At 43.3% G+C, this 14,523-nt stretch overlaps 1 protein-coding gene and 1 long non-coding RNA gene across 2 annotated transcripts in view; one reads left to right on the top strand and one right to left on the bottom strand.

Moving 5' to 3' along the window:
• LOC120720310 (protein quaking-B-like) overlaps window positions 1-4,446 on the top strand; it is a 16,046-nt gene extending 11,600 nt beyond the window's left edge. The window contains exons 5-6 of the mRNA XM_040009931.1: window positions 3,188-3,275; window positions 3,490-4,446. Of these exons, the coding sequence (XP_039865865.1) occupies window positions 3,188-3,275; window positions 3,490-3,896 (495 nt within the window). The 3' untranslated portion in view covers window positions 3,897-4,446. The remainder of the gene's footprint in view (window positions 1-3,187; window positions 3,276-3,489) is intronic.
• LOC120720311 lies at window positions 2,604-14,523 on the bottom strand. The gene is made up of 4 exons (XR_005692880.1): window positions 14,379-14,523; window positions 5,322-5,325; window positions 3,732-3,734; window positions 2,604-2,615 (listed from the first exon to the last, which is right to left on the bottom strand). It is a non-coding gene; the product is annotated as an uncharacterized LOC120720311 (long non-coding RNA).

Here is a 14,523-nt window from a genome sequence, read left to right as displayed (position 1 = left end):
GCCACAGTGGGAAGGATGTCAGATTTCCAAGCATACGCTTTCACCTGTCACCTGTCACCCACCTGTCCCTGGGCTGCCCCCTGCTGGTCCCCAGGCACAGTGTCGGGCAAAATGGGTCCCTTCAGCTCTTAATTAGAACATGCCGGGTGTGGGAACTAGCCTTTCCTGAGGTCCCATCTAGTAGAGCGAACCTCAAGGTTGAACCTCAGCCTGATTGGTCTGGTTGCAGGCAGTGAGTGTGCTGCATCCCAGCATTTGTGGTCCCCTGCCCGCAGATGGTTGCTGCTATGCATGGCGGGAGTAGTTTGCCTTTGGCCCCTCCCCCAATAGCCCTGTCCCTGGTCTCTTTGGACGCCCCTTCGGGCCCTCCCTGGGCAGGGCAGCATGCCCTAACAGGGGCGTGAGGGTAACTGATGCCCTGCTGGTGGCCATTTCGTCGCTCCCTCTACAGGGATGGAGCTTGACACGTCAGCTGCAGGCAGGCTGGGGACATGGAGAGTCCTCCCCAATCCTGTGCCTCTTGGGCTAAAATGGAGATGATGGCTGCAGCGTTGCCTCCCATGGCCCCGCCTCTGTGAGGCCTGTGCTGGTGGAGGTTGATTCTCAGGAGGATGATGTTTATGACGCTTGACTCCGGTCAGACGACCAGGGTTACCTGATGGGACTGCCTGTCTACCCTGTGGCCACCTCGCTGTGCTGAGGGGCCTATGCAGGGATGTGGAGATGGCCGTGTTCAGGTGAGGCGGGGAGGACTCGGAGCCTAGGTTCAGCTGTCCTCCAGCCACCCTCCTTCTTCCTGACATCCTTTGAGTTGGGCATAGTGGCCAGCTCCGCTCCAGGCATGGGCCAGCAGTTGACAATTCTCCAGCCTGCGGCGCTGGCTCGGTCTAGTGCGTTGCCCCTGTGTCACAGGTCACACGGCCATCAGGTGCCCGCTCAGTGAGCTGACACTTCCCGACTGTCCGCAGGTGTCTTGTCGGGCCCACTCTTGCTTCCCATCTGGAGCGTCGTCTGCATATCGCGGGTTTCTGTCATGGCGATAGCCAGCTGCCGTGCTCAAGTGGCTTGGTAGGCTGTGCTCTCCTGGCGTATTGCCCGCATTCGCTGGCTTACACGCCAGTTGGACCTCGCTGCGGCGAGTGAGAATTCTCCAGCCTAGTGAAGCCAGTTTTCTGTCTGGCGTGTTGCCCGCAGTGCGCCGTTCACACAACCAGCGGGGCTCCTGTCATTGCTCGAGCGGAACGGCTTCTCAGCTCTGACTGCAGCTTGAGCCGCTGCTGCTGCAGCTGCAGCTGCATGCTGTTTTCCCCTGCCATCTTGCCCAAGCTTCGCCGGTTCCACACCAGTTGGACCTCGCTGTGTCTGTGTCAGCCAGTGAGTAAGTGTTCTCCAGCCTGTAGGGCCGACTGTGCACGAGTAGCGAGTTCGCCCCTGCTGCGACAGCACTTAGCAGACGCCCGGCCCTGGGGTGGACCTTCGGGTTGTGTTCCCCACTTGGGCTTCGGCTGGCTGGACCGCCAGCCCCCTCACCAGTCTGCGGACGGCGCAGGGTGGTGTTGCAGCTTGGGGACGGACCCTTTGGGTCACGTCCCTACTTCAGCCCTCTGCTGTCAGCGGCCGTGCTGACGCTGCGGGCTGTGTTCCCCTGGCACATTGCCCGCGGTTCACCGGCTTACGCTCCAGCAGCACCGGCTCCCTGTCTGGCATTGCCCACTTCTTGCTGGGTTGCGTGTCCAGTAGGGTCCCCACTCAGTGGCTCGGTGAGCGACGCTTCCTCTCCTCACTGTGCTCCTAGGATTCCAGGTTCAGGCCCTGTGCACCCCAGGCTCCAGCTGGAGATCATGTGGAGAGTGTGCACACAGGCTCATTGTAGCTGACTGCCTGTGCTTTCTGGCCTGCTAAGCATGTACTGCGGGTTTACATGCTTGTCAGACCTCGCTGTGTCTGACGCGGCCTGTGAGTTAGAGCTCTCCAGCCTGCAACGCTGGCTCCCTATCTGGTGCATTGTCTTTGTGTCACGGGCTTACACGGCCAGCACGGATCCGCTCAGTGAGCTGGGACTTTATGACTGACCTCGAGTGTCTTGTTCGAGTTCACGTGGTGACGGTGCTGGGGGTGGAACTTTGGGTCATCGCCTTGCTCAGCCCTCCACTTCAGCAGGCTAGGCTACCAGCCCCCATCCCTGTCTGTCGACAGCACGGGGGGGGGGGCTTCGGCTCTGTGGATGGACAGGTCTCATCCCTAGCTTGACCTGCCACTGTAGGCTGTGCTTCCCTGGCGTGGTGCCCGCTTCACCTGTAGTGCCGACTCTCTGTCTGGCATTGCCTGCATGTCGTAGGCCTATGCGACGAGGAGGATCCTACTTGGCAGGTCAGTGTGCTGCGCTCCCTGGCAGTCTGCCTTGCGATCCTGGGCTGACTTTGAGCGGCCGATCACTTGCGGTCCTGCGTCTTGCACAACCAGTTCAGGCCAATCTGGCATCTGCAGACTGCTGCCTCCACCCCCTATCTTGGCCTTCACGTCTGGCGAAGCCCTGACCGGGGTGGTCTGCTTATGTGTACTTTGTCAATGGTCCATTGGCACCTTCATTCTCGGCAGTTCGGTTGCACTGTCTCCTCGCGGGGTGTCTTACAGAGTTACCCCGTACATACGGAATATGTAACAGTGTGCAGAGATAGTCCCCATATACTAGGGAACGTACGGTTACTGTGTAACCTTGGTTCTCTTAGTGAGAGTCTCTCTCCACCATCAGGCCGCTCTGAGACACGTTCCAATCAAACTATCACCGGTGTCACGTCTGCACATCTGTTTTATACGTGAGCTGTGGGGTGTGGCCGGGCGAGCCGGATTGTCTTAATCCACATGCCACGACCAAGTGGGGTCATACCCCGTACATATGGAATAAGTAACGGTGTGGAGAGAACTCAGGTTACACAGTAACCGTACGATCTTTTGTGATCATTTACTGATGTTTGGATATTTTACAGATTGTTTTATACAACATGAATCTTTCTGTAGTGGCTGATTTCAGATTCTTTTTAAATGTATTTTACAGTTTTTGATACTTTTTAATACATCTGATACTTTCAGGCTGAATGAAATTCTGTGTGAACTTAAGCTGCTGTGTGTGTCGGTTCTGCATGTTCTCACAGCACACACGTGTCTGAAAGTCGTGTCTGTGTTTCAGGCAGAGGGCGAGGACAGTCTGAAGAAGATGCAGCTGATGGAGTTGGCCATCCTGAACGGGACGTACAGAGACGCCAGCATCAAAACCTGTAAGAGACAGACTGGCCAATCAGACACAGTCATTTTAAACATGAATCATTTGTGCCAAATGTATTGGTTAAAATGAAAAACATGAAGCATGCAGTGTTTTAGATGCCATTCACACCGTTTGATTCAGATTTTCATTTTGTCTTTTTACAGCAAGCATACTAAAACTCCTCCCCTTTTTATAAACCCTCCCCTTTCCTGTTGACCCATACCCAGCATCCCTCGCCTTTTCTTTCGCAGCATCTAGCGTCTCGCAACAGGCTTCTCGTGTCCTCTCAGGCCCCGCCCCCGTACTGGCACCGCCCACTGCCCTGCGTACACCCGCCCCCACAGGCCCCACTCTCATGCCTCTGATTCGTCAGATCCAGACAGTGTTGCCCAATGGAACACCGGCACTGATGGCAGGGGTGGGGCCTGAGTCTGGCCTGATCTACACGACGCCATACGATTACCCGTACGCTCTGGCGGCACCAGCGTCCATCTTGGAGTACCCGCTGGACTCTGGGGGGATGTTGGGTAAGCCCGCCCCCCCCTGTTCCTGTGAATGCTCTCCCACCCCTCACCACCACACTCATGGCCAGTGGAGCCCTGCCCCTACACTGGTCCTCCGACACGCCTCCTGAGAGACAAAACAAACAAACGATCAAACAAACACACACACGGCCTTGTGCCTCCTGCTGGACGGATGAGGTCGTCATTGTTCCATCATTATCTGCCGTTTGATTGGCTGAAAATGTTTGAACTGACTTCTAGCACTGATGTCATGTGACCACAGCTTCCTGCATTGAAAACATGCCTGTGAACTGAAAACACGCCTCCACTTGCAGACGCTTTCATGTCGATGCAAACACGCCGATTTTTGGAGAGGAAGTAAAAGTTGATTCAAGTGATTTGAAAATTTGTAATCTTCAGGAAATAAAATTTCAGAGAAAAGTATTAGAACGGTTTAAATATCAGAATAATGAGGACTTTGGTATTGTGAGAGGAAGAGCTAAATTTACACATCCAAGCATGAAATATTACTTTGGCCTTTATGAGTGAGGCACTCAAAGGGGTGTTGCCTTTCTGATGATGTCTAAGTTCAGACTCGTCCTGAAAGCCTCTCAGATCTCATCTGGAGTGAAATTGTCTCCCAGTGTGTGCCTTAATGCAAGTTTCTTATTGTTTTCATCACTGACCAACGATGATGTCATGACATACCTGTTCTGTCACGATCAGTGTTGGGTAAGTTACTTTAAATTAGTAACTTAGTTACATTACTAGTTACTTCTATCAAAAGTAACTTAGTTACTTCAAGTTATTCGTTACTTTCGGAGTAACTAGTTACTAGGGAAAGTAACTTTGGTTTTACTCAGAATTCTCTTGCTAATCTGTTGCTTCCGTAACTGGATACCCAGCAAGACTGCCAGTCTTCTAGCTTGCTTACTTGCTTACAAGTGCACTGTGCCACCTACCAATAGAAAGGAAAAGATAATGTGCACATTTCCACCTGATTCTATCCTAGCCTGCTTTTTACATCCAACACAAAAACTGCAGTCGCGGTGCTTTCGATTGTACTCAGAACTCGGAAATTCTGCCTTCTGAATAGGAAGATGTAGGTAACACCAGACTGAAGATGAGCTGCATACAGGGCTGGACTGGGACAAAAAAATCGTCCCGGGGAATTTGACTAGAGACCGGCCCACCATTATAGGAAAAATCATAAAGCCTTTGAATGAAAATAAACACTGTTGTGACAGTGATGTACACTGTTCTGATGGTATATATGTATCAATCTATCAATTGTTTGTTGCAAGACTCAGATAATTATTTTTTTTAAAAGTGAGACATTTTAAATGAGAATAAGAAAGTATTTCCTTGTGCCCCCCTTTCCCTTTTAATGCCCTACATGGACCCCTGGCAACACTTTGCTAGACCCGCCCCTGCACAGTTACCAGCTGTCAGCTACATAGAAAAGGATCCTGGTGTTATTTGTCTCTCAGAAACAGTTCATAACTTCCCTTCAACTCATTCATGTTAACTAAAAGGTAAACCTGTTTCTCCATCACAGCTCTGATGATTCAGTAAGGACATCTCCTGGTTTCATCTTCATGTTTCCCTCTCATCACATAACCAAACCGATATCATGACCAGCAGGTTTACAGCTGTGGCTCCAGCCAACATCAGCTGATACTAGAAATTAATAGTAAATAAATTCTAACAACAGCTGATCAAGCTTAAAAGTGCTGCTGTTGTTTACCGCGACATCCGCTGGTTTCCTCTTTCTGGCGCAAAGTGGGCGATAAATAAACAAGAGAGAAAAGCCGATCAGCTGATCATTGATCAGTTTCATGATTAAAGTAGCAACAGGAGAGGGAGGGTGAGAGGATGAGAGAAGAAGAGCCAGCTGTGCAGCATAAACACAGAATAACTCCAGCTTTGTGTCTTTTTCATTGTAGCTGAAGTCCGGGACAAACTGTTCCTTTTCACCTCAATACGAAACGCATGATATTTTCTCTGAATACGAGACGATTCTGTTTTTTACGGGACGGTTGGCAACTCTAATAATTAACCTTATGAACAAAATAAAGTTCAACATCAGTAACATAGCACCCACCCAGCTGTATAGAAACTCCGTCATGCTAGCTAGCACGCAGTACGGAAAAGTCAGCATAACGAAAATAAACTCCACCTAAACTTGGTTTATATCTGACCCAGATGGACTGCAGGTTATAACTTCTTACCTGAAGTTCAGTTCACCTGACACTCTCGGACCAGCGGCCGCTTCGGGTCTCTCCTCTTGCCTCCCTTTTCCTTCATCCACCTGCTGGCTTCCACCACTTGCTAATGTTATTGAATCTGTGGAAGCTCCGTGATAGCCACCACACGAAGTAACGAATAACGAGCCTATCTAAATCCCAGTAACGAGTAACGCGTTCCCGGTTTTGGCATAATAACTAGTTACCGTGCTCGTTACCACAATAATAACGTAGTTACTGTAACACGTTACTTAATAACGCGTTAGTCCCAACACTGGTCACGATGGACAGGTCTGTCCCTATCCTCCAAGGGCTGATGGGGCTAAACTTCTGCTTAGCCCCGCCCTTCTGGCTGCACGCCTACCTTTCCCACGCCACAGATTCGGTTAGAGATTCACTTTGATCTGAAGCTATGTTTGTTACAGCCGTAATGCAAACACACCTGAAAGGAAGGGTCAGAGCTTTAAAAACGAAATGATTGATAAAACCGTGCTTTAACCAAACACAGACACAGCCGTGGCCGATCAAAGTTTAGATTTTTTTAATTAAAATTTCAGGAATAACTCATCACACAGCCAGAACAAGCGTGGAGTCGTGTTTTATTTGGACTCAGTCTATAATTAAACAAAACTGCTTACAGCGCCCCCTGCTTCAGGCTGTGGACGCTTTATGTCAATGAACACAGAGTTAAATGTGATCCGAGAAAACCACCCCAGCAAGAAACCAGTAAGAAAACAGGTGGCTTCTGGGAAACGCAGTCCTGATGTGTGACAGTGGCACAGCTGTTCACCTTTAGGCAGAACAGACAGCTCCGTGCTTTTGAAGACTTTACGGATCCTCTGAGGTTAATGAAAAATAACGGACTGTCTTTGAGTGAATTTTTTAACAAACCAACTTTGATCTGGGTTTCATTTCAGGTCAGACTTTAAGTTAAGCTAGGGTAAGGCCTGTAAAGCTACAGATGCCTGTGGGTTTATTTTACGTTTTCTTCCATTTCATATGTTACTTTAAACATGTTACAGCGTGGATAGATGACAGAGCTAACAGTCCTATAGCTAAGTTAGGTGTGACTCTAGAGGAGACAGTAAAGAGGAAGCTTTCAATTAAAGTTCTTGCTATGACGTTTGCTAACAGAACTTACCTCTGTGCAGATCTACGTCTGAAACATCAATGACTTTGCTCATGACGGATTTAATGCTGAACTTTGACCTCAGAGATGAGTGGTGATGTGACCAAAGCCCTGGAGGTTACTGACAGATTTATCAAATATTCTGGGATCACTATGTGATTAAAACACGCCAACCAGGTGTTTTTGCTGACGGTCAGTGTAGAGCTAAAGTCTACGCTGTTGTTTCTCAAGACATAAATGTGAACATTTCTGATTTTCTCTCTCCAAAAAAGGGCAAAAGATCAAAAATAAATAATGATTTTTTTAAGTTGTATTATATTTCTTGAAATAACAAAAGTCTACATGGTAAAACATTGCTAAAATATTAGCAGCTGTTGACCAATCAGGCCGCTAAATTAAATCAGCTAATCAGAGTCCCAGCTTCACTGTGAGGTCACTGCCTGTCAGAAATCAGAAACATGATTTTACTCTGTGAACTTGTAAAGATCAGAAACCTGTTGTCTGCCGGGGGTTTGGTACTAAAACAATCAAACTGTAATCTGTAGTTGGAAAGTAATCAGTAGGTAACACTGACACAACTAATGAAACAAATCCGATGAAATTGCACTTAAACCTGGCGTAAATCCGACCGCCACATTAACCGAGTTCATGGTCCGAACACTCAGATGTGAACTTTTATTCGCACTCGAGGATCTCTCACAGGATGTCACGTTTTCCTTTAAAACTCGGACTTTGGTTAAAGAGATGATCTGCAGGGTGAAAGGAGACGTACAGAAAGACTTTTACCTGAAAGAACCGAACTTAAAGGATCGTCCACGTGCAGTACCACGAGGTGATCACGAGACCTTTCTCATCATGGTGTCTCCCTGGTGAAAACGGTTCGCGGTAAAACTCAACGCCGAGAGATGTTGTAGACTTCACACATCAGGCTGTGATGGCCTCTCGCCTTGCTTCTCTTCATCGCAAACACCGACAGGAACAGCTCGGCAAGCGTCTTCAGAGTGAGGGACGGGAGTCCACCCTTCTCTGGATCGAGAAAATGTGGTTTCATTTTGTTCTCATTTATACAAAGATCAGATCAGAACACAAACTTCCTCTTCCTAGAAGATTTAACACGGAGGACTGTGGAGGTCCAGGAGACCTTCAGGAAGTGCTTGAGCCGACAGTGATTTTACACCTCTGACATTAATGTTTCATGTCAGAATTACTTTTCAGACTAGATGTAAACGCGGTCGGTTCAGATATTCGCCAGCTCCAGCTGGCCAACACCAGCTCATCTAAAGAGTCCTTTATTGCTCAACCACTCAGTCTTGGTTGTTCGTTGAGATGTTGAAGGAGGAAATTGGCCCTAAAGTGGTTCAGGTAGTGTGTACAGGTTGCAGCGTGGTGTTAAATGAACATATACCTTTCTTTCATTCAGAAAAAATTGACCTTTCTGATCTGTTTAAGTTAAACATGAGGACGTTTGTGAGTGATTCCAAACTTTGAGCGTTAGCATTGGTCTGCAGCGGGTTGCATTCAGGTGTAACCAGTAAACCAGAGTGTTTGCTGGTGTCTGGCAGTGATGGTGGAGGTCAGGTGAGGGACAGATGTTCCTAATGAGATTTTAATCTGTATCTGTCTGATCTCTGGAACAGACCTCCTCCTCCTCCTCCTGTGTCAGTACAGCAGATGTTCAAACCTCAGAGAAGATTTGAAGAGAAAAATGTTCGACTTGATGAATGCATCTGACCATTTCAGACACTGTCGTGTCTTACTGTCTTTTTATTTCTATTATTTTAGTTTTATCGCAAAGAGAGAGTAGCTTTTATGTGTAAAAGTATACAAATATATATGTGAGATGTAAAGAGCAGAAGTGTTTATGAAATGTGAATCTTTGCAAAGAGATGCAATAGAAGTAAAAATCTGTAGAAGCTTTTTGAATTTATGATAAAGACAGGGCCTCCTGTTTAGGTGCATGTTTCTATGGATGCTCACGTGTTTCAGCACCACTAGCATCAAACCTGCTGTTAGGAAAATGTAGCATTGCTTCATGACTTTCATGTTTGTTCTAAACAGAAATGATTCATTTTAAAAAAGAAATAAAAGTTTTACAGAGTAAAAAATGACTCAGAATTTCTTTCATTTCTGCAGGAAGTGAACATCGTGAGTCTTCTCATATTAACCTGTAGCCTACTAAACCTGCTTTGGCTCTGCTTTAGCTCCTGCCTCATCTGGAAACCGGTCTTATTTCACTCAGACTGCTACAGCTCAGTTGGTCCACATCAGCAGAAACGCTTTCAGGCTTTGTATCAGAGCAGATTTGAGTCACTTTTCAAAATAATGCTTCTTTAGGTGATCTTGAACCTCAGTGAAGCTACTCACTTCATGCCTACCTTTTTGTGAATGGACAGTTTCAGGAAGCCTGCAGAGGGGCAGTGCCCACGGCTTTTGATGAGTCCTCCTGTCATGTTTCTGGCTGTCTGAGAGTTTAGAGTGTCTGAAGCTCAGCGTTTACCTCTCAGAAACCTTTACCCCACCCTTATAATGGATTGAAGAAATAACCCTGACCCTATGAGTTAATTCAGCTAAAATTTAGTCAGGGTTAAATAATTTGAACAAACTCCATGTAGGGTTAGTTTCCCCAATAATCATGTAGAAAGTTAAAGTTGTGCTTCTTTAAATGAGACCTCAGGTGGTGAGACTAGGGGCCAGAATATCATCCAATCCGGTCCCACACAGGGACAGGGCTGTGTGCTCAGTTCGCCTCTTTTCACTCTTACCAACAGCACAGCTATCCACTCCTCAAACACAGTTCTGAAGTTTGCAGGCGACACCACAGTAGTGTCTCATGACAAACCATGTACAGAGAGGAGATCCCAGTGCTGTTTATTGAACAATCTGATTTGATTTGATTTGATTTGATTGATTAGCATTCAAATATCTCAGTGAATACAGAATAAAGATCTACCACAAAGCAAGAAAGCACGAGACAAGGCTGATCAAAAGGTCTTGGCTGAAGCATTTGCTTATTACGCCAACCCTTTTAACAAAAGATCTTTTTGCATGCAGCTCCTGTTCACAGGGCTCGAAGCAAAGAATAAAACAAAGCAAAGCAAAAACAAACAAACAAACAAAAAAACTTTCCACCTTAGATAAGTAACTACATCAAAGCAAAACAGTCAAGAGTTTCAGTATTATTATTTTTGCTCTTTTCATTCTTGATTTATATATTTTTCTATTACTCTATTTTTAAACATGTTTTTAAACAAGGAAAATGAACTACACCTTTTTAAATCACTGTCATAACTATTCCACAGGTTAACTCCTCTAACAGAAACACATCTCTGCTTTATATTTGTCCTCATCTTGTTTTTTTTAAAGAAATCTGTTCCCCTTAAGTCATATTGACTCTCTCTGACTTTGAACAGCTTCTGAGTACTGGGGCAAAGCAAGTTATTTTGTGCTTTATAATTATCTGTACCATTTTATATTCAACTAAATCATAAAATTTCAGGGTATTCAGATTAATAAACAAAATGTTAGTTGGTTCTATGTAGTTTGATTAGTTTATAATTCTTATAGCTCTTTTTTGTAACTTGAAAATAGGAAGAGTGTTCGTTTTATATGCATTACCCCATATCTCCAGACAGTATGTCATGTATGGAAGCAACAGAGTACAATAAAGTGTGTATAATGATTTTTTGTTCAGGACATGCTTTGTTTTATAGAGAATAGCAATGGTTTTTGACATTTTTGTTTTCACATGGTTTATATGAGACTTCCAACTCAGCTTATCATCAATTATCACTCCAAGAAATTTATTTTCGTTCACTCTTTCAATTTCAATTCCATTAACCCTTATTTTAGATACATTTTTCATTTGTCTAGTGCCAAAAATAATCAATTTTGTTTTCTTTATATTTAATGATAACTTATTTACATCAAACCAGTTTTTTAATATATTTGACTCCTTTTCCGCTGTAGTCAGAAGCTGTTCTAGGTTTTTACCTGAGCAGTACAGAGTGGTATCATCAGCAAACAATACACATTTTAACAGTTTGGAAATGCTACATATGTCATTTATATATAATATAAATAATTTAGGGCCCCGCACAGAGCCCTGAGGAACCACACAAGTTACCTTCAACTGCTTAGATTTTACATTATTGATTTCGACATATTGATATTTGTCATCCAGGTAACTTTTCATCCACTTGTATGCTAACCCTCTTATGCCATATCCTCTAGTTTATTCATTAATATAGATCAATTGTATCAAACGCCTTTTTTAAGTCTATAAAAACACCAACAGTATATTCCTTATTATCTATAGCATTAGATATCCCTTCAACAAGTTCCATCACTGCCATCGAAGTGGACCTTTTCACTCTAAAGCCATGTTGTTTATCACTTAGGAGATTATGCTTCTCCATATATTTATCAAGTCTATTAACAAATAACTTCTCTAAAATTTTTGAGAACTGTGGGAGTAGTGATATTGGCCTATAATTGTTAAACTGACATCTCTCTCCGTTTTTATGGATTGGAATAACTTTTGCTATTTTCATTTGTGAGGGAAACACACCAGTTTGAAAGGACAGATTACAAATGTATGCGAAAGGTTGCACTATATATTCTATAATACTTTTAACTAATATCATGTCAATACCAAAACAGTCAGTGGACTTTTTATTTTTAAATGTCTTCACAATGTTAATTATTTCTCTATGAGTTGCAGCACCAATAAACATGGAGGACACATTCTGAGTAATATGTTTATTTAGGTCGTTATTATTTCTTGACTCTGGAATTTCTTTTGCTAAATTAAAGCCAACATTTACAAAGAAATCATTAAATTCATTTGCAATGTCTTTAGTTTTATCAAGCACAATATCTTTATCTTTTTTAAAATAATCTGGATAATTCTTATTTTTTGAGCCCTTTTTGATTATACTGTTTAATATCCTCCATGTTTCTTGTGTGTTACTTCTACTTTGCTCCAATAATTTGTGGTAATATTCTTTCTTACTTGTTCTTATAATATTTACTAATCTATTTTTATATAACTTGTACTTTATTTCAGCATCTTTTGTCCTCTGTTTCATGAATCTCTTATATAGATTATTTTTCTTTTTACATGCATCTTCTATCCCCTTTGTGATCCATGGCTTATTTGATCTGTGATGCTTTCTAGTGATTTTCATTAAAGGACAATGTTTTTCATATAGTGAAATTACAGTTGATAAGAATGCATCATATGCACTATTTGAATCTTCATTTGCAAAAACCTCATTCCAACTGTGTTCCTTTCAGTCCACCTGGAGGGCAGTAATGGCTCTTGTTGTTCTATGTCGTATCATATCAAATATTTGATTCTTTTGTTTAGTTTTAATCCCAAAATAATTTTGAAAAATTGCAAAAACAGGAAGATGATCGCTTATATCAGTTATAAGAAGTCCACCTACTATTTCATGGTCAATTTTATTTGTGAATATATTATCTATCAGTGTAGCTGTATCAATTGTTATTCTACTTGGTTTTATAATTACAGGGAAAAGGGAGTTACTATACATTGTATTTATGAAATGTTGTTTGTTTTCTGATGTCCATTTGGGTTTAGCAAATCTATATTAAAATCACCACAAATTATTTGCACTTTTTTATCATTTAGGTTGCTAAACATAGCAGCAAGTTTTTCATTGAATATCTCAAGGCATGAACCTGGTGTCCTATAGATGCAGCTTATAATTATATTGTTAGCTTTTTCAACATGAATTTCAATAGTGACACATTCCAATATGTTATCTATGGTGCTTGACATGCATTCAATCAGACTACATTTCAAAACTTTATCTACATATAAAGCAACACCGCCTCCTTTTTTATTCACCCTGTTCATTGTAAATAATTCGTATCCTTCCAGTCCCATTTCACTAACTTTCTCATTATCGAGCCATGTTTCTGATATTGCAATTATATTAAACTTTTTTAACTTACTTAAACATTCTGTAATTTTAGAAAATTTTTTATACAGGCTTCTACTAGTGAAATGTATGACCAACAATGCATTTGCCATTTTAATATTCATATTGAATTGGTCATCTGTATAGTACTCACAAGTACTATTGTTGTTATTGTAGAAGTGGTTATCTGGGTCAATGTTACTTTCAGGGTCTTGCATGTTGTGCTCTGCATAGTTAAACGTTTTGAAGTTCGTTTTCTCAGAGTGTGTGGCAAAATAACCACCTTGACAGTCCTTTTCATAATCAAATTCTTCCTCTTCAATATCTCTGAATGGAAACCTATAATCTGTGTCCAAGCTTGTCATTTATGTGTTTTTGTTGTTTCCATTGTTTTTTGAGCTGTAAGGCCAGAAACACTTTCCATACCCACTGTTCATTACCCAATCGTCACTTTTCCAATAGATTCCCTAGCAGATTCCTGATTTTTTATATTGCTCTAAGTCTTTGAGTTCTCTTATCATCACAACTTTCGCTTCTTCGGGATTGCCATTTAGTCTTATCATTACTTTGCAGTTCCTCGTCCATGTCGCTTGTATCTTATTTTGTTTTCTCAGGCTGCGTGCCTGTCTTGCAATTTCAGCAGTCTTTTTCGTTAAATGTTCATTTAAATACACACCGGTCCCTTTTAGCTTCCTACCCTGTTTCAGTTTTTGTTTTACTGTCTTTTCTGGGGAGCGTGTGGCATGCTGCAATATGATGGCTCTGAATACTTACATTCTTCGTTTGAAGGAATTTTATCACTTGCTGTTCAAGCGTTTGCAGCTCCTCTACCAGGGCATCTTCACCGTCTTTACCTCTGCCAGCTGTTACTCTAGCATAGGTTCGGTGTTGCGTCTCCAGTCCACTTATGACTAAATCATCCATTCTTGTGTATTGTTCAAGGTCCTCGATTCGCCGTTCCAAGTCGACAATCTGGTGCCTAACACCAGCAAGACCAAGTCTTGCATAGTCTTGTAGTCATAGTAGACTACAGGAGGTCCAGGAGGACAGAGCACTCACTTCTCCTCATCCAACGGGAGGTGGTGGAGTTTGTGGACAACATCAAATTCCTGGGCCTCCACATTACCTCGGGTCTGACCTGTTAACTGAACACCTCGTTTCTGAACAAAGACTCTTCTTACTCAGGAAACTGAATTTCATAGTTTAATCTTCACGGGCTTCATCCGAAGCACACTCTTTTGATTTGCTCACAAATTTATTTTCACAATATTCACTCACTGTGTCTTTATTAACTAGCTTAGCTCATAGCCGACTCGTTAGCAGCATGGCCTCTTCACATGTCCCTCCTGCACTTTCCTGCTCATTGTGTCAGATGTTTAGTTACTCCTCGGCCTCCTTTAGCAGTAGTGATACTTGTAACAAATGTAGCATAATTGCA

The sequence above is a fragment of the Simochromis diagramma genome, unplaced genomic scaffold (genome assembly GCF_900408965.1).
Source record: "Simochromis diagramma unplaced genomic scaffold, fSimDia1.1 OVJJ01000576.1, whole genome shotgun sequence".
NCBI lineage: Eukaryota > Metazoa > Chordata > Actinopteri > Cichliformes > Cichlidae > Simochromis > Simochromis diagramma.
The sequence above is the reverse complement of the archived record's forward strand: the minus strand, read 5'-3'. Positions and strand labels throughout refer to the sequence as shown.